This window comes from Chiloscyllium plagiosum, chromosome 20 (genome assembly GCF_004010195.1).
Source record: "Chiloscyllium plagiosum isolate BGI_BamShark_2017 chromosome 20, ASM401019v2, whole genome shotgun sequence".
Classification (NCBI taxonomy): Eukaryota; Metazoa; Chordata; class Chondrichthyes; order Orectolobiformes; family Hemiscylliidae; genus Chiloscyllium; species Chiloscyllium plagiosum.
The window spans coordinates 33,837,842-33,858,562 of NC_057729.1; the positions used below are offsets into that span (position 1 = coordinate 33,837,842).

Sequence of the window (20,721 nt, forward strand, 5' to 3'; positions counted from 1 at the left end):
GTTTCAGGCTCTCTGCCTTTATTCCTGATGAAGGGCTTTTGCCCGAAACGTCGATTTTGTCTGTCCTCGGATGCTGCCTGAATTGCTGTGCTCTTCCAGCACCACTGATCCAGAATCCTCAATCCCATCTAGTCTAGTAGCGTGAATCTCAGTATTCTCCTCACCTACACTGTCTTTTACTACTGGGAATACTGACAAAAAGTATTCATTTAGTGCTTCCCCTATCGCCTCTGGAACCATGCACAACTTCCCACTATTATGCTTGATTGGTCCTAATCTTACTTTAGTCATTATTTTATTTGCGATATATCTATAGAAAACTTTAGGATTTTCCTTGATCCTATTTGCCAACGACTTCTCAAATCCCCTCCTGACTCTTCTTTACACTTTCTTTAGGTCTTTCCTGGCTAAATCTGTAACTCTCAAGTGCCCTAACCGAGCCTTCACATCTCCCTAACACAAGCCTTTTTTCTCTTGACAGGAGATTCAACTTCCTTAGTAAACTACAGCTCCCGTGCTCGGCAACCTCCTCCCTGCCTGAACAGTACATACTTAACAAGGACCCACAGTAGCGGTTCCTTGAATAAGCTCCACATTTCAATTGTGCCCATCCCCTGCAGCTTCATTTCCCATCCTATGCATCCTAAAGCTTACCTAGTCGCAATATAGTTGCTTTTCCCCAAGGTATAACTCTTGCCCTGTGGTATATACCTATCCCTTTCCATCGCAAAAATAGATGTAACTGAATTGTGGTCACTACCAAAGTGCTCACCTACCTCAAAGTGTTAGGGTCATCTAAATCAATATTTTTCTTGGCAGCACAATACAGCTTCTTCAACCAGAGGTGCAATTACTTTTGATGTAAATAAGCACAGAGAGGGAGAGAAAAGAAAAAGCATCCTTTGTATTCATGAAAACCACAAAAAAAACCTTAAATAGGACAACCCACGAAATAAGTATTTCACTAATTAAACAGGTAGCCTGAAAGAAACTGGTTCCAGTTCTGCTCTACTAATTTAATGATGCTTCTTTGCAACTTTTGCACAAATGCTCAGGACTACTTAACTGGCCCTCATAACATCAACCTCATTCTTACCTGTGTATAAGTACAGTTCTTCTGTTTGCACCTCCCACAAGTGAAGAGGGCAGTTTCAGTACCACCAGTCTTGGCCATCTGGCGCTCTCTGATAGCTTCATTTGTTAAAGCTTTCCGAATCTCTCTCAGTTCGTCACTTGCCATTTCCTTTATTTTTGGTGAAAAAATAAGTCAGAAGGTAAAATGTTTTAAATAAAAACACATTTGAGCCCAGGTTACATGTATTTTAAATATGTCTTATGAAGAAGGCTCAAAGTGAATTTTCATTTACAATATTCTTCCAATTTAGATATTTTAGCCTTTCAAACTACAGGAAACTGAATGTGTTTTTGTAAAAATCCCTACCTGGTAGAAAACACTAATTGCATTGTTGATTTTCAGCCCTGATGATCTACCAGTTCACATATTTCTTCATTTAAAGAAGTCACACAGTTAAGGTTGGTTAAAAGCATATCAAGGAGCAATTCAGTATGGTTCAGTATCCAGCCAACCCAAGAACTGTAACTGCAGTTTGTTTCTTGCTGCTTCTGCCCAAGAAATGCTCTCGTGTCAATACCACTAAGTGATTTGACAACTCTTAATAAGCCAACACACATAAAGCTACTTTAAAATGGCTATGTTACTCAATTCCAAAGAAATTACCAGGTTTTCAGGCTGAATGTCTATTACGTGTGAGATGACCAATGTATGTATCCATTTTGATACAAGTGTAAAAGTCAGGATGATGATCAGTGATAGCAGATTTTGAGTTATGAAAAGTGCGTCAAGCACAACTAGCTGAATATTTAACTTGCTTCCTTTTTAAGTTGGGGGGTGGAGAGAGAGAGGCTCAAAACAATCAATATTTCAGGTCAGATTCCCACGTAATGTGAACATCAGTATACAGATATAGTTGCACCAAACACCAGTAGGATCCAAACTGTTTAAAAATATCAATACTTTATTTGAACATGAGCTTGATTCTTTGTCAAATTGCATCTCAATCCAGAATGAAACTAATTTTAAAGAAATCGTTAATGCCCCTTTCTACTCTAAATACTACATGAACTTTATCAAAGTGAAAGAAAATTCCACTGCCTGGGAATAACAGGGATATAATTTAATCTTTCTACACCTATTCAAGATAAATTAAATCTTAATGTTTCTACTTCACCTTAATCACACGGCAGCCACCTTTTAAATCACAATGAGGTCAGGGTTGCAAATTTCAAAATGGTGTCACCTCCAACATGCGTAGTGGGATCACTACATCTTTTGATTGTCACAGCCGATTTTCAAAGAAAAAACACACACAAGAATTGAAATATTGGTTAAGTATGTAGTGTATTGCAAGTTCCTCGCAGCAAGTGTTTTCAACTCCAAATCACTATTTAATGTATTTAATTTTTGGTTAAATGTGGTATCTAATGTCATAATTTAGAACATTAAAAGTTAGGACACTATAAAAAATTCATCCCATTGGGAATTCTGAAGTACCTAGCTATTCACTTTTTTGCTTGTATATAAAAAAAAGTCAGAAAAAATTTCTTTACACCTGCTTTTAGATTAGATTAGATCACTTACAGTGTGGAAACAGGCCCTTCGGCCCAACAAGTCCACACCAACCCGCTGAAGCGCAACCTACCCAGACCCATTCCCCTTCACCGAATACTACGGGCAATTTAGCATGGCAAATTCACCTAACCTGCACATTTTTGGACTGTGGGAGGAAACCGGAGCACCGAGGAAACCCACACAGACATGGGGAGAATGTGCAATCTCTACACAGACAGACAGTCGCCTGAGGCAGGAATTGAACCCGGGTCTCTGGTGCTGTGAGGGAGCAGTGCTAACCACTGTGCCACCGTGCCGCCCACCGTGGACACAACATAGTCAGTACATTGGAAATAGAAGTAAGTCTGGAAAGCTGTGGTCACCAATTTGTCATCCTGATGCAGTTCGCCATTTTCAAAGAAAGAAAATATTGCACTGGGTTCATATTACAGATGTTTGGCCTGCTTGTATGTGGCCGTAATGGGCCCAACATTTATTTCAGCCCAGTATCATTCATACATCACCTGCAATAAGTTGGCAAAAAGACCTCTGCCAAATTTATGGCGAACAACCGCTGGCTGTGGCTTCTACACAAGGAGCGCTTTTTCATTGGGCAACAACATTGCATCTCCTCAAAACTCTCTTCTCTTTAGAGGATCTCTTGTGGCACAGTGGTAATGTCCCTGCCCTGGACCAGGGATGGCCAGGTTCAAGTCCATTTGCTACAGAATGATGTAACGACATCTCTCAACAGATAGATTTTAAAAACCGGTTCGACATAAATTTGCATAGAGAACATAATTATATTGATACTTTTTGCCTCACTAACCTCTCTGCCCTGTCCCTAACTGCCTCCACATTAAATACTTGAAGAAAGGTCACACCAAGTATTAACAATGAAAAATCAGGGTACACCCAAATTTCTGGGAGCACAGGCAGCACGGTGGTTTAATGGTTAGCACTGCAGCCTCACAGCGCCAAGGACCCAAGTTCGATTCCAGCCTCGGGTGACTGTCTGTGCGGAGTTTGCACATTCTCCCAGTGTTTGAGTGGGTTTCCTCCAGGTACTCTGGTTTCCTCCCACAGTCCAAAGATGTGCAGGTTAGGTGAACTGGCACTGCTAAGTTGCCCATAGTGTAAGGTGCATTAGTCAGAAGGAAATGGGTCTGGGTGAGTCACTCTTCAGAGGGTCGGGTGTGGACTTGTTGGGCCGAAGGGCTTGTTTCCACATTGTAGGGAATCTAGTCTAATCTCTGGCAAGGGATTTATTTGTAATTAAATGTGTGGAATGCACTTGGCTATGATCAACATTTCAAAATGTATCGAGAGGGTAAACGGCCTAGTGCACCACAACAGTATTGCAACAACACAGAAGACCAGGAAAGAGAGAACTTTAAATTAGTATGAAGCAAAAATACAGAGAACAGTATAAAGAGTGGACTGCAAGAGCAAGGAGAGACTCCGAATGAGATTAAATCTATGGACTGAAATATTGCTTGTGTGTCTGCCTGTATTCTCTGGGTGTTGTAAATTTAATCGACATTGCAAAGTCAAGTGTGTAAACTGAATCAAGGGTTATAAGGAATAGAAAGGATTTGCAATAAATAAAGTCTTTTGCAACCTGGTGACAGCTCAAAAAGATCTTTACAGCCAATACAGTATTTGTGAAGGAAGGTCACTGTTGTACAATAGGGAAATGTAGCAGCCAATTTTCACACAATAGTAGTATCTCGTTGCTGTTTGAGGAATGAAATGTCCAGATAATGTTGGTGGTTGAGGGATAAATATTACTTAGGATACTGACAACTCTCACTGTATCTTTGAATAATGCTATGGAACCTTTTATGTCAGCATAAGGGGAAAAAACACAGGGCTTTGGTTTTGTATTTAATTCAAAAGGCAGTATCTCTAACAACATATACTACTTTCTCAACACTGCATGCAAAGGTCAGCCTGAAGGATATTGTCAAGCCATGGAGTGGGGTGTGCAACCTTTTGACTGAGGGGCAATATCAATAACACTAGGCTAAGTATAACTTATCAGTTAAGAAGCTGATTTGTGTTCATACACAATTGAGGGAAAGCTCTGTTTCTACATGTGGGTAGAACATAGAACAGTATACCATAGTACAGGCCCTTTGGCCTCAGATGTTGGTCCGACCTTTTATCCTACTCTAAAGATCAAACTAACCCACACTTTATTTTGCTATCATCCATTTGCCTATCCAATAGTCGCTTAAATTGTCCCTAATGTATCCGACTCTACTACTACCACCACTGCTGACAATGCATTCCAGGAACCCAAAACTCTAAAGAACTGACTTCTGACATCCCACTTAAACCTTCCCACAATCATCTTAAAATTATGCCCCTTTGTGAAAGCCATTTCCTCCCTAGGAAAAGTTCTGATTGTTCACGCTCTCTTTGCAGCTTAACATCCTGTACACCTCTATCAAATCACTTCTCATCCTTCTTCATTCCAATGAGAAAGCCTTAGTACCATCAACCTTTCATCAGAAGATATTATCTCCAGTCCAGGCATTATCCTGGTAAATCTCCTCTGCACCATTCTAAAGCTCTCTTCCAGACTCTTCCTATAATGAAGCGACCAGAACTGAACACAATATTCCAAGTGTGGTTTAACCAAGGCACTACTGCGCTACAGTATAATCTCGCAGCTCTTAAACTCAATCCTCCTGCTAATGAAAGACAACACACCTTACGCCTTCTTAATAACCCTATCAACTTGGGTGGCACTTGGAGGGATCTGCGGACGTAGGCCCCAAGACCCCTCTGTTCCTCCTCAGTGACAAGAATCCTGCCTTTAACCCTGTACTGTGTGAGGGAACCAGATAAAAGCATTTTTAAAGTGCAATGAGAATACATTCTCAAAACAGCAAACATCCTCAAATTTTAGCATGTGTCAATGTAGATGAAACCTGCAAAATATAAAACACCCCTTCAAACACTGCTATGTGAAATAATTCTGAACCAATTTATAATGGAGGTGGCATGGTGGCTCAGTGGTTAGCACTGCTGCCTCACAGCACCGGGAACCCAGGTTAGATTCCAGCCTCGGGCAATTGTCTGTGTGGAGTTTGCACATTGTCCCAGTGTCTGCAAGGGTTTCCTTTGGGTTCTCCTCCCACAGTCCAAAGATGTGCAGGTGAATTGGCCATACTAAATTGCCCATAGTATTAGGTGCATTAGTCAGAGGGAAACAGGTCTGGGTGGGTTACTCTTCGAAGGGTCGGTTTGGACTTGTTGGACCGTAGGGCCTGTTGACACACCATAGGGAATCTAATCTAATGCCCATAATTTTCTCTCAGATATTTGAAAGTTTTGAATTTAGAGGGCTAATGGAGAATGGGACCAGGTGGATAGCTCTTTCACTAGCTGGTACAGACACAATGGGCCAAACAGCATCCTGCTGTACCCCAAAATTCTATGATTCTAATAATTAGCAAAATTACAAATCAGCACGCTGCTAATGGCTGCCCTGTTAGAATAAAATACCAAACTATTTTGATTTCAAGATTTCGGACAGAGTAGTTATTACAAACATTTGAAAGATCACTCGATGTCTGGAAAGATGGCAATAACATTCAAAAACACTGGTTATGCAACAAAACTGTTCTTCACAGAACTTTTGAACCATGTATTCAAGTACAATTATGTAATCATTAAAAGTTGTTTTAAAAATGTTTAACAGAGTTCAGCTTCAGTAATGCTCATTAATGAATTAAGGTTCTGGAATCACAATGAAAAAGTATTTTTAATTAAAACAACTCCAAATCTTTAAAAAGGCCCAATTCTAATCTATATAAATTTGTTACATGAAGGCAGCAATACAGGTCAACATGCAAGCATTAGAAAATCTTTCTTGCATGCCATTAATAGTTTGACAGCAACATCTAGTGGCAGATATTTTAATGCAAACAGGACTTAATTCCAATGCATTTAGTATCGGCAGATTAGTGAAATGGGAGAATGTATTTAGAGCAAGTGTTGTCAACACATTCTGCGCTTTTAGAATCTTCTGTGGCAACTTAAATTGTTTTACTACTTTTAACAAACTTTATAATGACAGTAGCCATTTGGCATGACGATTCTGATACATGTATTTGCATTACTGAAAAGGGCATGATTTTGTTTAAATGAGAAATAAAACATCACAATAATAACACTGCCTTACCTCAGCAGTCATTCTTGCAATTTGTTCTGGTGTAATATTTCCACAGAGAACATTCTTCCTTAAATTGGGGTTTTTGGTATCTTTTAGGTTAGCTATCCTGCTTCGTACTCGGTTTTTGTATTTCATATCTGTATTGCCCATCTCTTGGAATACAAGTATCAATTAAATTAAGGAATCATAGCCAAAATCCAGAATAATTACATTTTAACTTAATTCCATCATAAAACATCAAATTTCAAAGAATATCAATTACAGAAGCCGCTGAATGAGCTTATTTTGAACTTTGGTTTAGGAGATAACCAAAAGCGACTATCCTTTCTGCTTTGGCTCATTGGTGGCTATCCTTTAGAAAAGCTAATGTTTCTAGAGGTTGGAAATAAGAGGTGGAAATCACTATCCAAATAGCAGCTTTACAACATAAATTGGCTTTAGCTCCTCATTCAATATATTGAATGTTACATTACCACCCCCACCCACACAAAGGCTTGACACAAAAAATCGTTTTGCATAAACCAGTTTTTGATTTTTAATTCTTGTATTTGCAGAAGAGGAACTACAAATCAACATATACTATAGGGACTCAAATGCCTATATCTTTGTTGGTCAAGAGCTTGTAAATTTATTGCTGCAAAAACAAACCAAACTTTCTCAATGTTTATTTGCAAGTCTATTTCTGCTAGGCATGGAATTTTGTATACTTATGCTCAAGATTAGCAATGTTAGCAGAAGGAATGGTGAATTCACAATCGGTATACAGCACGCTCAGACAAGGTAAAGAATGGCAATACATGGTAAAGCCATGTTGTACTTTTAACAAAGCGTATAAATTGTCATTACAAAAGAAAAATGCACGTCAGCACTCCACTTCCTACACCAAATAGCCTTTATACCCCATTAAGTCAGATGGGCAATTTATTTTAGCTCATGTTGAATTATGGGCAGTTCTGATTGGTGATGGTCATTACAGAAATGACAAGACAGAATGTACACTCCATCACTTAAACATTCAGCAAATGAAATATTTTCTAGAGGACAGCTTATGAACATCATCTGGAGAGGATATTCTGATGAAAAAAAAAGGATATTCTCTTCAATTTGAGCTGCCATATGGTCACAGTCAGTTCCTATTGCAACATAATCATCTGCAATTGAGATGCAATTAAAATCAGAAGCTGAATGTCCTGTTCAGCAATAAATACATAGAATCAAAGAGGATAAGCAAGAGAAGTTGATCATTTCAAATGGTCTTTCATTCAGATCTGAATTTTATATAGAATGGTTTCTCTACTTCAGTATATGTTTCAATGCATGATTTGCCAGGAAATCTTTTCAGTTAAATCTCGAGATGAAACAAAATTATATTGCTGCTCCTTAATATTAGAACCTAGAACATTTGACTAAAATAATACAACTGTGCTTCTGAAGTACAGCTCTTTGTGCTGTTTATGCAAACCATACTGGCTAATGACGATTCATTCCGAATATTTGGATCAGTCCAAATTCCAGTCATTCTACGATAAAGTAGAAAGGAGTGCCTTCTGCAGCCAATAAAATGAATTCAAGGCCTTGCACAAAAAAAAGCATGCTTTGCAAACATCCATTAAACAAATTATATAAATCCCATAATTTCACACTTGCAGGAACTACAGTATTTGCATTTGCTTCTCATGTTAGAATATTCAACATTAGATTTCATTTTCAAGATCTTTTGGCTAAAATACATTGCACTTTTGATTTGTAAATCACTGTTTATTTCTGACTAACATTCTGTTAACTCTCAGTATTTATAAATAATACGAGTTTTGAGATTTGTAGGTCAGGTTGAAGTTCTGGGTGTAGGTTTGCTCACTGAGCTGGAAGGTTCAATTTCAGATGTTTCGCCACCATACTAGATAACATCAGTGAGCCTCCGGACGAAGCACTGCTGGTATGCCCGGCTCTTTCTTTATGGTTCAGGTTTCCTTGAGTTGTTTACATCATTTCCTGTAATGTCATTTCCTGTCCTTTTTCTCAAGGGGTGTAAATTGGATCCAAGTCAATGTGTTTCTTGACAGAGTTCCAGTTGGAATACCATGCTTCTGGGAATTCTCACGTGTATTTGTTTGGCTTGTCCTAGGATGGATGTGTTGTCCCAGTCGAAGTGGTGCCCTTCCTCATCTGTATTTAAGGATACCTGTGAGTGTAGAGTCATAGACTCAGGTGTACAGCATGGAAACAGACCTTTTGGTCCAACTCATCCATGCTGACCAGATAGCCCAACCCAATCCGGTCCCACCTGCCAGCATCTGATCCACATCCACCACTTCCTCTGGCAGCTCATTCCATACACGTACTATCCTGTGTGGAAAAAGTTGCCCCATAGGTATAGCCCAACCCAATCCGGTCCCACCTGCCAGCATCTGATCCACATCCACCACTTCCTCTGGCAGCTCATTCCATATACGTATATCCTGTGTGGAAAAAGTTGCCCCATAGGTCTCTTTTATATCTTTCCCCTCTCACCCTATGTCCTCTAGTTCTCAATTCCCTGACCCCAGGGAAAAAAAAAACTTTGTCTATTTATCCTATCCATGCACCTCAATTTTGTAAACCTCTATAAGGTCACTCCTCAGCCTCCGACGCTCCAGGGAAAACAGCCCCAGCCTGTTCAACCTCTCCTTATAGCTCAAACCCTCCAACCCTGGTAACATCCTCGTAAATCTTTTCTGAACCCTTTCAAGTTTCACAACATCTTTCTGATAGGAAGGAGACCCGAACTGCACGCAATATTCCATATATACAAATGTCCTGGACAGCCACCACATGACCTCCCATCTCCCGTACTTAATACTCTGACCAATAAAAAAAAGCATACCAAACACCCTCTTCACTCTCCTATTTACCTACGACTCCACTTTCAAGGAGATATGAACCTGCACTCCAAGGTCTTTGTTCAGCAACACTCCCTAGGACCTTACCATTAAGTGTATAAGTCCTGCTAAGATTTGCTTTCCCAAAATGTAGCACCTCACATTTATCTGAATTAAACTCCATCTGCCCATTGGCCCATCTGGTCAAGATCCTGTTGTAATCAGAGGTAACCTTCTTGAATGTCCACTACACCTCCAATTTTGGTGTCATCTGCAAACATACTAACCACGCCGCTTATGCTCACATCCAAATCATTTATATAAACGATAAAAAGTAGAGGACCCAGCACCGATCCTTGTGGCATTCCACTGGTCACAGGCTACCAGTCTGAAAAACAACCCTCCACTGCCACCCTCGGTCTTCTACCTTTGAGCCCGTTCTGTATCCAAATGGCTAGTTCTCCCTGTATTTCATGAGATCTAATCTTGCTAATCAGTCTCCCATGTGGAACCTTGAACGCCTTACTGAAGTCCATATAGATCATAACTATCGCTCGGCCCTCAATCCTCTTTGTTACTTCTTCAAAAAAACTCAGTCAAGTTTATGAGACATTATTTCCCATGCACAAAGTCATTTTGACTATCTCTAATCAGTCCTTGCCTTTCCAAATACATGTACATCCTGTCCTTCAGGATTCCCTCCAACAACATAAGGCCCACCACCAACGTCAAGCTCACTGGTCTATAGTTCCCTGGCTTGTCCTTACCACCTTTCTTAAACAGTGGCACCACGTTAGCCAACCACCAGTCTTCCGGCACATCACCTGTGACTATCGATGATACAAATATCTCAGCAAGAGACCCAGTAATCACTTCTCTAGCTTCCCACAGAGTTCTAGGGTACACCTGATCAGGTCCTGGGGATTTATGTTGAAACTTTATTGCTGGAACAGCACAGCAGGTCAGGCAGCATCCAGGGAACAGGAGATTCGACGTTTCGGGCACAGGCCCTTCTTCAGGAATGAGCAGAGAGTGTTAGGGACTCACTGAAATCTTTGTAGAGAGAGGCAGAGAGCTTCTTCAAGGAAGGCATCCTTGTAAGAGGATTCGCAGTAGGTTGAAATCTTCGAGGAGAAAGTGAGATCTGCAGATGCTGGAGATCAAAGTTGAAACTTTATTGCTGGAACAGCACTGCAGGTCAGGCAGCATCCAGGGAACAGGAGATTCGACGTTTCGGGCACAGGCCAAAGAAGGGCCTGTTTCGGGCTTCTTCTTCCTGAAGAAGGGCCTGTGCCCGAAACGTCGAATCTCCTGTTCCCTGGATGCTGCCTGACCTGCTGTGCTGTTCCAGCAATAAAGTTTCAACTTTGATCTCCAGCATCTGCTGACCTCACTTTCTCCTGGGGATTTATCCACCTTTATGTATTTCAAGACATCCAGCACTTCCTCCGCTGTTATATGGACATTTTTTTTTAAAAGGTGTCACCATCTATTTCCCTACATTCTGTATCGTCCATATCTTTTTCCACAGTTAATACTGATGCAAAATACTTGTTTAGTATCTCTCCCATTTTCTGTGGTTCTACATAAAGGCCACCTTGCTGATCTTTGAGGGGCCTTATTCTCTTCCTAGTTACCCTTTTATCCTAAATGTATTTGTAAAAACCCTTTGAATTCTCCTTAATTCTATTTGCCAAAGCTATCTCATGTCCCCTTTTTACCCTCCTGATTTCCCTTTTAACTATACTCCTACTGCCTTTATACTCTAAGGATTCACTCAATCTATCCTGTCTATACCTGACATATGCTTCCTTCTTTTTCTTAGCCAAACCCTCAATTTCTTTCATCATCCAACATTCCCTATCCCTACCAGCCTTCCCATTTTCACTCTAATAGTTTACTTTCTTTGGATTCTCGTTGTCTCATTTCCGAAGGCTTCCCATTTTCCAGCCAACCCTTTACCTGTGAACATCTGCCCCCAATCAGCTTTTGAAAGTTCTTGTCCAATATCATCAAAATTGGCCTTTCTCCAATTTAGAACTTCAAAGATTATGTCTTTTTGTGGCTAGTTTATGTTCATGTATCTTGGTGGCTAGTTTTCTGCCCGTTTGTCCAATGTAGTGTAAGATTGCAAGAACTGTAACAAACACTACAGATCACTTCAACTGGGACAACACATCCAACTTAGGACAAGCCAAATCGTGACATCCACGAGAATTCCTAGAAGCATGGCATTCCAACTGGAACTCTATCAACTAACACATTGATTTAGATCCCATTTACCACCACCTGAGAAAAATGACGCTGAATTGTACCCCTGCAAAGTGCTCCAAAATAACAAATATGTTTCATTCAGAACAAAGATCGCAACACAATGCAAGGAAAAGAGCAAATTTGATTTCAAAGCCTTCGATTATGCAGAACATTATGTTTAAAATGCTAAATTACACCATTTAGGAACATAAAATAATAACAAGAGAATTGATTTCAAGGTAATACAGAGTCAAATCGCACGGATGCAGACCCTCTGGTCCAACCAGTCTTTGCCAAACATAATCCCAAACTAAACTAGTCCCACATCTCTCCAAACCTTTCCTATTCACGTATCTATCCAAATGCCTTTTAAATGTAATTGTACCCGTATCCACCACTTTCTTAGCAAGTTCATTCCACATGTGAACCACCCTCTGCTTAAAAAATTTGCCTTTCATGTCTTCTAACAAAATCCTCTCTCCTCTCAAATTAAAAAGTGCTCCCTATTCTATAAATCCTTAAGCTAGGGGAAAAAAATTGCCATTAACCGTATCTATACCTCATTATTTCAAACTTTTATCGGTTGCCTCTCAACCTCCTACACTCCAGTGAAAGAAGCCCCAGCCTTTCTTTACAACTCAGACCTTCCATACGTGGCATCATCCTGATAAATCTCTGGGGCTTGATAATATCCTTCCTATAACTGGGTGACCAGAACTGGACACAAATCCCAGAAGAGACCTCACCAACATCCTGTACTACCTCAACATGACTTGCCAACTCCTACACTCAAAAGGACTGAGCAATAAAGGCATGCCTGCCAAATGCCTTTTTAACTACCTTGTCGATGTGCGAGGCAAACTTCAAAGAATTATATACCCATACCCCTAGATTCTTCTGCTCTACAACACTACCCATGGCCCTACCATTAAATTTTATAAGCCCTACCCTGGTTTGTTGTACTGAAATTTAATACATTGCATTTCTTCAGATTGAACTCCATCTGCCATTTTTCAACTCATTAGTAAGGGATCTTGGTCAAATAGGTTAATCTTTAGAAAACATTCCTCACTGTCTACTATGCTACCTATTTTGGGGTCATCTGGAAATGCATTAACCCTGCTTCTGGAACACCACTGACGACAGGCCTCCAGTACGAAAAGCAACCCTCCACCATTACGGTGTCTCCTGACGTTAAGCCAATTATGTATCCAATTGCCAGGTTCATCCTGAATCCCATGTGATCTAACTTTACTAATCAGTTTATCATGCGGAACCCTGTTAAAAGTCTCACTAAAATTTAAATAAACAATGTTTACTGCACTGTCAACCACCTTTTTGGTAACTTCCTAAAAAGAAAACTCAATTAAATTTGAGACATGAGTTTCCTTGCTCAAAACCATGCTGACTATGCCTAATCAATTTCTGCCCCTCTAAATGTCCACAAATCCTTTTTTTTTAAATAATCATCTCCAACAACTTACCTACAACCGAAGTCAGACTCTCAGGTCTGCAGTTTTCCAGTTTCTCCTTACAATCTTTCCTGAACAAAAGGTACATCATCAGCCACCCTCCAGTCATCAGACCCTCACTCAGTTCTAGATGATGCAAATACTTCTGCCAGGGGTTCCACAATTTCCTCCCTTACTTCCCACAATCTTCTGGGATACAATGGATCAGGACCCAGAGAATTATCCACCTTAAATAATATAAAGACCTCCTGAACTTTCTCTTCTGTAAAGTGTTTTTTTTACAACATCAAAGTTTATTTGTCTGCTTTCTCTAGACTCCATTTCTTTCACCACAGTAAAAACGGATATGAACTATTCATTTAGTATCTCTCCCAACTCCTAGGGTTCAACACAATGAAAATCTCCTTCATCTTTAAGAGGCCTTATCCTCTTGCTTTTAGCATATTTGTAAAACCTTTTTGGATTATCCTTACTTTACCTGCCAATGGTATCTCATATCCTCTCTTTGCTGCCTTGACTTATTTAAGAATGTCCGTACTGATTAAAAAGATTTATACTGATTAAAAAGATTCAATTGAACCAAGTTGTCCATCTCTAAACTAAGAGGTACGCAAATGTATCATTACAAATCAAACATATATTGTACTAAGAATCATTCAGTAACCAAAATTTCATTGTCTGAATTTCTATAGAATATTAGCTAATCTATATAACTATGTACAAGATAAAATCATGAACACAGAAGAAGAAGTCCACCAAATAGGCCTGACCACGGAAGGATGGCAATTTCCTTCGCTAAATGGTATTAGTGAACCACGTGGTTAACTCTTAACTGCCCTCTGGGCAATTAAGGTGGGTAATAAATGCTGGCTTAGTCAGCGATGCCCTCATCTGTGAATGAAGAAAGAAAAGCAGCTAAGCAGGCTTTCAGTCTCCAATATTTGAGACAGACAGATTGAATTTTTTTTGATCATCAACAGGATGAAGTTCTTAAAGCAGATTGTAAGAATTTTCCTGGGCAAAAGTATGACCTGCCTGTAAATCAGAGGCACTGTAAAATCTGCTTCTGAACAAAAAACTTCTTTAAGTTTGAAACATAGGAGCAAATGTAAAAGTCAAAAAAGTAATCTTGCATTTAAACAGGAGGATATAATTCATCTGTTTGACTAGCTGAGACTTTTGTCATAGACGTGGACGTTTAAAAAGAAAATCAAAATTTGCTGGAAATGCTCAAATCTGGTAGCATCTGCAGAGAGAAAGTAGAGTTAACGTTTTGAGTCCAGTAACCTTGCTTAAGAACCAGTTGTAGCTAGAATAAGATTGGTATATATACACTAGGGATGGGTGTTTGGGTAAGGGGAAAAAAATAAATGATAGGAGGAGGTGAAGCTGAGACAGAGGAACAGGCGAAGGCCTGTCTGGGAGAATGAATTGTTGCTAAAGGGGACTGTTAGTCACAGAATCGCCACATTACAAGTAGAGACCATTTGGCCCATTGATTCTGCACTATCATTATTACTGAAACTGGCAACCATTTCTGGTGTCAGCTTCTGTGTAGTTAAACACAAACAACAACCTTTTGAAATCAATGAACCGGGAACTTTCCTTTTCACATTGTAATACTCCTGTTCAAACACCATTGTAAAACATGCACCTTGTTAATGAGGTGTAGGCAAACCTTTAGGCAATAAATCACAACTTCTTAGGAACAAGCTCTCCGGTCCAAGAAGAGAACTTTTAAATCTGTGGAATGTTAAAATTCTCCAGATGATAAGGCCAGATCTGATCCAATGAAGAAAACTTCAAGTTTATGTCTTATAGCTACTGGTCCTAAACACAATTTCTGCATAAAGTATTTTAAAAAGTGAAGACTAATCAGTACATTTTGCTTCCTGGTTTGCTGTCAATTGAGAAGCCGAGAGAGTGAATGCTTGAGGCTGTGATGCAGGCTGTTTTGTCCTAGATAACGTCAAGCTTAGTGTTGTTGGAGCTGCACTCATGCAGGCAAGTAGGGTGTATTCCATCACACTACACTGCGTGTCTTGTAAATGACAGACAGGCTTTGGAGAGTCAGGAAGTGAGTGACTTGCTACAATACTTCTCACCTTTTATTTGCTCTTGTAGCTACTATATTTATATGGGAAGTCCAATTAAATTTCTGGTCAATGGTAACCCCCAGAATGATGACTGTGAGGGATTCAGTGATGATAATGCTGATTAATGTAAAAGGACAGTGGTTAGATAGTCTCCTATAAGAGATGGCCATTCCCTGGCATGTGGGCCAAATGTTACCTGCCACTTGTCAGCCCAACCTGGATATTGTTCAGATCTTGCTGCATTTGAACATGGACTGCTTCAGTACCTGACAAATTGTGAATGATACCGAAAAGTGTGCAATCATTGGCCAACATTCCCACAAATGTACCAGATTTTTGCACGCCTACTCAACTCCTCTGGCCACTGCATGCTCCAACTACAGACTTCTCTTAGATAGTGCCCATTATTTAACGTTTTGCTTCTTAACATTCTCACCTGCTGATCAATAGGCATATGGGGTCAGGAACTCCACTACAGCATTACTCCTCAACCCTCTGGCCTATTTGTCTCTGTCCATATACTGTTCAAACTCCTGGCTCCTGTGCTAATTGCATGCCGCTAGCTAATCCAGTTTATCTCCCGCCATCAACTTCTCAACTGTTGACTCAGTGGCACATCCTGCTTTATAATGAAGTAGAATGAAAACAAATTTCATAATTAGTTAGAAGTCGACTGTACTGCTTTCATAACAAAATTCCAATGCAAATCATGCTCTCCAGCAGTCACAAAAGTTATCTCGCAAAACAGATTCAGTAGAACAGCTCTAGGATGAAAATATTACAATTACGTGGATATACTGGAGAAACTAAGATTGTTTGAAGAGAGGAATACAAGAAGTTTTTTTTGGACATATTAGGTGAAATAAATCAAGTATAACCGTTTCCACTGGCTGATGGATCAGTTAACAGAAGACAAATTCTTAAAGATATTTTTCAAAAACTGGAGATGCCAATGGGGGGGGGGGGGGGGACTCTTTAAAACTATAAAACTGGCTCGTATATCAAATGTATTTTCCTGATGAGAGGGGTGCAAACAGATTCAATGGACACTTTTGAAAAGGACTAGAGTACAAACTCAAAAGAATGCAAACTTACAGGGGAGTGGGATTAACTGAATTACTCGTCAGTATTTTCCTTTGGTGCTGTACCATTCAAATTCACCAAAACTGGAAAATCTTACATCCAGCTACAATACTTTAATAGATACAACTGGAGCAGTGTTAAAATCAAGTGGAACAACATGCTTTCTAAATAAATAAGCAACTATTGCCAGAAAATTAAAAGTAGAACATGTAGGCTGTGTTGACAATAATGTTATATGTTTTAAGGCAATATACTTGCAAGGTCATACCTTCAATGAAAACCATAATTTGGAAAATAAGTGATTTTGAAGGACAGAAGATAGAACTTGAGAAAATAAACTTGACAAACAGAAAATAAAGTAGTGGAAAACATTTTGCAAGCGATCACAGTACTAAAAGAACGAACAAACTAAACACCTGTTGGAGTCAAATTGATGAATCAAGATGGGAACAAGCAGGGTTAGGAAAAGGCATATCAATAGACAGGCAGACGAATGCATGATAAAGAGAACGCAAAGAAATTTGGAGAGAAGCCAAGAAAATTAATTAGTAAGATAAAAAAAGAACTGTGCAACTAAGCTAACAAGGATCATTAAACAAAATAGTAAAATATTTTACAGGTATATCAATTACGATGGGATTAGGACCATCAAGGGATGGACATGATAACATCATGAATAATAGAGAGAGATAGAGCAGATTGTAAATAATTATTTCACTTCAGTATTTACCAGGGAGATAGAACAGGTAGGCAATATTGAAAGAGGAGATGAGTGATGAGATTAGTGTGTTTCAAGTTTTAAAATGCAAATATATTGAACAAACTAAAATCCTAAAAAAGACAGCAACTTGCTGGGATGGATTACATCTACATGTTTTGGAAGATTCTAATAGTAATAGCTGTGCTATTACTGTGCTTTTCCCTAATATGGAAGGAGATGGTGTAGAGGTAGAGGTCTGGCAGACAGCTGGAATAAAGAAAAGATAGGCAGAATATGTCCAGGGAATTATAGACAAGTCAGCTCATCGTTGATTCTCAGAAGCAAAATGGAATCTCACTAAAAAGGAGAGAATAGAAGAATATGTAGAAATGAGAACTACAAGACTGAATAGTCAGCATGATCTGCAAAAAGGATTGATTTACTTGTTTGTTTCTGAGGTGGCAACAGGCATAGTTGACAATAGTAATACAGTTGGTGTGATTGGTTTTAACATAGCTATTCTCCAGATTGCAAACGGTTTCCGTTCTGGCGTTTGTTTGCAGGCCAGAATGCGATGTAGGACAATCTAAAATAACTGTTCGAGGAAACAGTACCCCTGTATGGGCTTGTATTCTTATGTACAAATGTTTGTAAAGTGGGGAACCCTTTTACTTCAACAGGTTTTGATAAGGTCCCCCATAATAGACTAAAATGATTAAGATTACAGAATGTGAAACCAGGGAAGAAGTGGCCTTATGGAATGCTAGTTGCCTTCAAGACACAAGGCAAAAGAGTGTAACAAAAAAGTGTAACTATTTGTTTAGATCAGCAAAATTGTAAAATGGTGTTCAACAAGGACCTTTTCTGGGACCATTATCTTCACAATTTACATTAAAAATTGGAATTGTGCATTCAAAAACAGGGAGAGTCAATACTGTGGAGGGAGAGTCAATACTGTGGAGGGAGAGTCAATACTGTGGAGGGAGAGTCAATACTGTGGAGGACTAACACACAATGAAGAGGATATAAATAAACTTTCAGAACAAGTGAATAAAAGTTCAACACATAAATGTGACATACCACTTTTTGGTGGGAAGAACAGGGAGGTCACTAATTCCATGAAAGGACCAAATCTAGGTGAGGTGTAGAATCAAAAGGGACCTGGGAATACAAACACACTGAATTGCTAAAAGTTGTGCCACAGGTTATCAAGGTTTTTTTTAAAAAAGCAAAGTACTCTGAATTCTAATCAGTCTAGGAATAAAAAGTAGGGAAGTTATGTTAAACCACACTGCCTGCAGTTCTAATGGCCACATTGCAAAAAAAAACGATACAGAAGCACTGAAGATGTTGCAGATATGATATAAAAAGCTAACACCAGAAATACATAGGTTTACACATCAGAAGATGGTTGACAGCTTGTGATTCTTTAGTCTTGAAAAACAGGCTCAAGGGTAACCAAATGTGTCTTTAACATTATGGAAGTCAGGGAAGGGTAGGGTGGGGGGGGGGAGAAAACAGGCAGGAAGTGGGAGAGTGGGGGAAAAAAAAGTCAACTGATGGGGAGCGGGGGTGGAAGAGACAAGGAGAAAAGGAAGATAAAGGCAGACTGACAGAGACAGTGCGTGACTAGGCAGGCATCAGGCTGTTACCAAACAAAACCAAACAGAATTCAGAAGAAATGAATTATTTCAAAGATTGATAAAAATGTGGAAATCTATAATCACAGGGAATGAAATGAATGAAGCAAATATTATACATGCATTCAAGCAGAAGCTGGACCAAGCATTTGAGGGAAAAGGTTAAATTATTTTTTAAAAATGGAGGAGCTACGTTGCCTCCAGCTACTCTGCTGAGAAACTGCAAGTGAAAGAGTTGGCATGCTCTCTGGGGCAGCTGTATAGCTTAGAGGAAACACTGAAGAGGTGGATGATAAAACCAACAAGGAGTGATTGGACCAAAAGCCCTGTTTCGGTAATGCACATTGTGACAATACTGTCACTTTAAGAGGTTATTTGTCCTGGTTGTCAGGCAGAGATAATGAGCTGTCTCTAAGAGGGTAAACAATTTATGAGATCTTGGTGTTGGATTTTAAGTTGAAACAATCAAAGCAGCTTGAGTGCAGCCAGCTCTCTCAGACCAGGCTTTCTAGTTTTTAGGTTTAGTTTTAAGCAGAAGCCATTTGGGTCTCAAGAGTTGGATGCTTCAGTGAATATCTCATAGTCGCTATTCTCTCAGAATTTTCTTTTGATGTTATTTCTTCCTAAATTGGAGAACTATACCAGAGAATCTCTTTTTGCCAAGGGATGTATTTATGGGATGATACTATATTGGAACAGTTAATTCGTGATAGTTACTGTACATATTAGGTGAAGTTTACCAGAAGTTCCTCTTTATTTTGTTTGTATTTTAGAGATAGTGTTTAAATAAGTAGTGTTTTGCTTGATGTTGAGCAGCTTGACCAGTAACATCTGGTCCACAGCACTTCACAGGTACCTTTAAAATAATAAGTAAGTTAAGGTCTAGGCTATCTTAAAATATAGTGAGTGGGTCTGGTCCATAACAATATCCTAAGAATTTGAGCATTTTCTCAACCGTAAAGTTTCCTTATACAAAACCTAAGATTCTAAACTTTTTAGGCGTTGACTGGGATTCATTTTATTATACAAATTCATGGCATGTCATATGGGGGAGCTGCACCTCAAAATCTCTCATTTGAATCCTGTGACAGGGCTACTTCTCCTCCATTTTAGGCTCTTACTGTTTCCCTCATTGGTCCAGCAACCAACTGGGAGGAGGAATCCACAATCTCTTGATCCAAGAATGGGGCACAAAACAAAATCTAGTGGAGATGTGCTGCAGCTCAGTTAGTAAAAGGTGATTGCAAAGACAAAAGTAAAATTCTATCCAGTGGTTTTGTTGTTTGGGTTATTTGATCATTTTAGTTCTTTTGACTTGTTTGTCTCCATGGGAGAAATCACGTCTTTAAAACGGAGGCTAAACTATGCCAGAATATCAGATAAGATAAAAGATAGGGAGGAGGGACTTGAGGGAGGGGCGTTGGGAATATGATAGGTGGAAGGAGGTTAAGGTGAGGTTAAAGGCCGGAGAGGGGGTGGGGGCGGAGAGGTCGGGAAGAAGATTGCAGGTCAAGAAGGCGGTGTTGAGTCTGAGGGTTGGGACTGAGAAAAGGTGGGGGAGGGGAAATGAGACCACTCCCTCCGCGACTCCCTCGTCAGATCCACACCCTCCACCAACCCAATCTCCACTCCTGGCACCTTCCCCTGCAACCGCAAGAAATGCGCCCACACCTCCCCCCTCACTTCCCTCCAAGGCCCCAAGGGATCCTTCCATATCCGTCACAAATTCACCTGCACCTCCACACACATCATTTACTGCATCCGCTGCACCCGATGTGGCCTCCTATACATTGGGGAGACAGGC

At 39.7% G+C, this 20,721-nt stretch overlaps 1 protein-coding gene across 7 annotated transcripts in view; it reads right to left on the minus strand.

Moving 5' to 3' along the window:
• Positions 1-20,721, minus strand: part of LOC122560156 (transcription elongation factor A protein 1-like) — a 140,182-nt gene that overhangs the window by 18,747 nt on the left and 100,714 nt on the right. For 6 of the 7 annotated variants that reach the window (XM_043710485.1, XM_043710489.1, XM_043710486.1 and 3 more), the window contains 3 exons: positions 7,910-7,966; positions 6,825-6,979; positions 1,097-1,243 (listed from right to left, as the gene is read on the minus strand). In XM_043710485.1, the coding sequence (XP_043566420.1) occupies positions 1,097-1,243; positions 6,825-6,979; positions 7,910-7,966 (359 nt within the window). The remainder of the gene's footprint in view (positions 1-1,096; positions 1,244-6,824; positions 6,980-7,909; positions 7,967-20,721) is intronic. The other variant, XM_043710487.1, reaches the window with a different exon arrangement.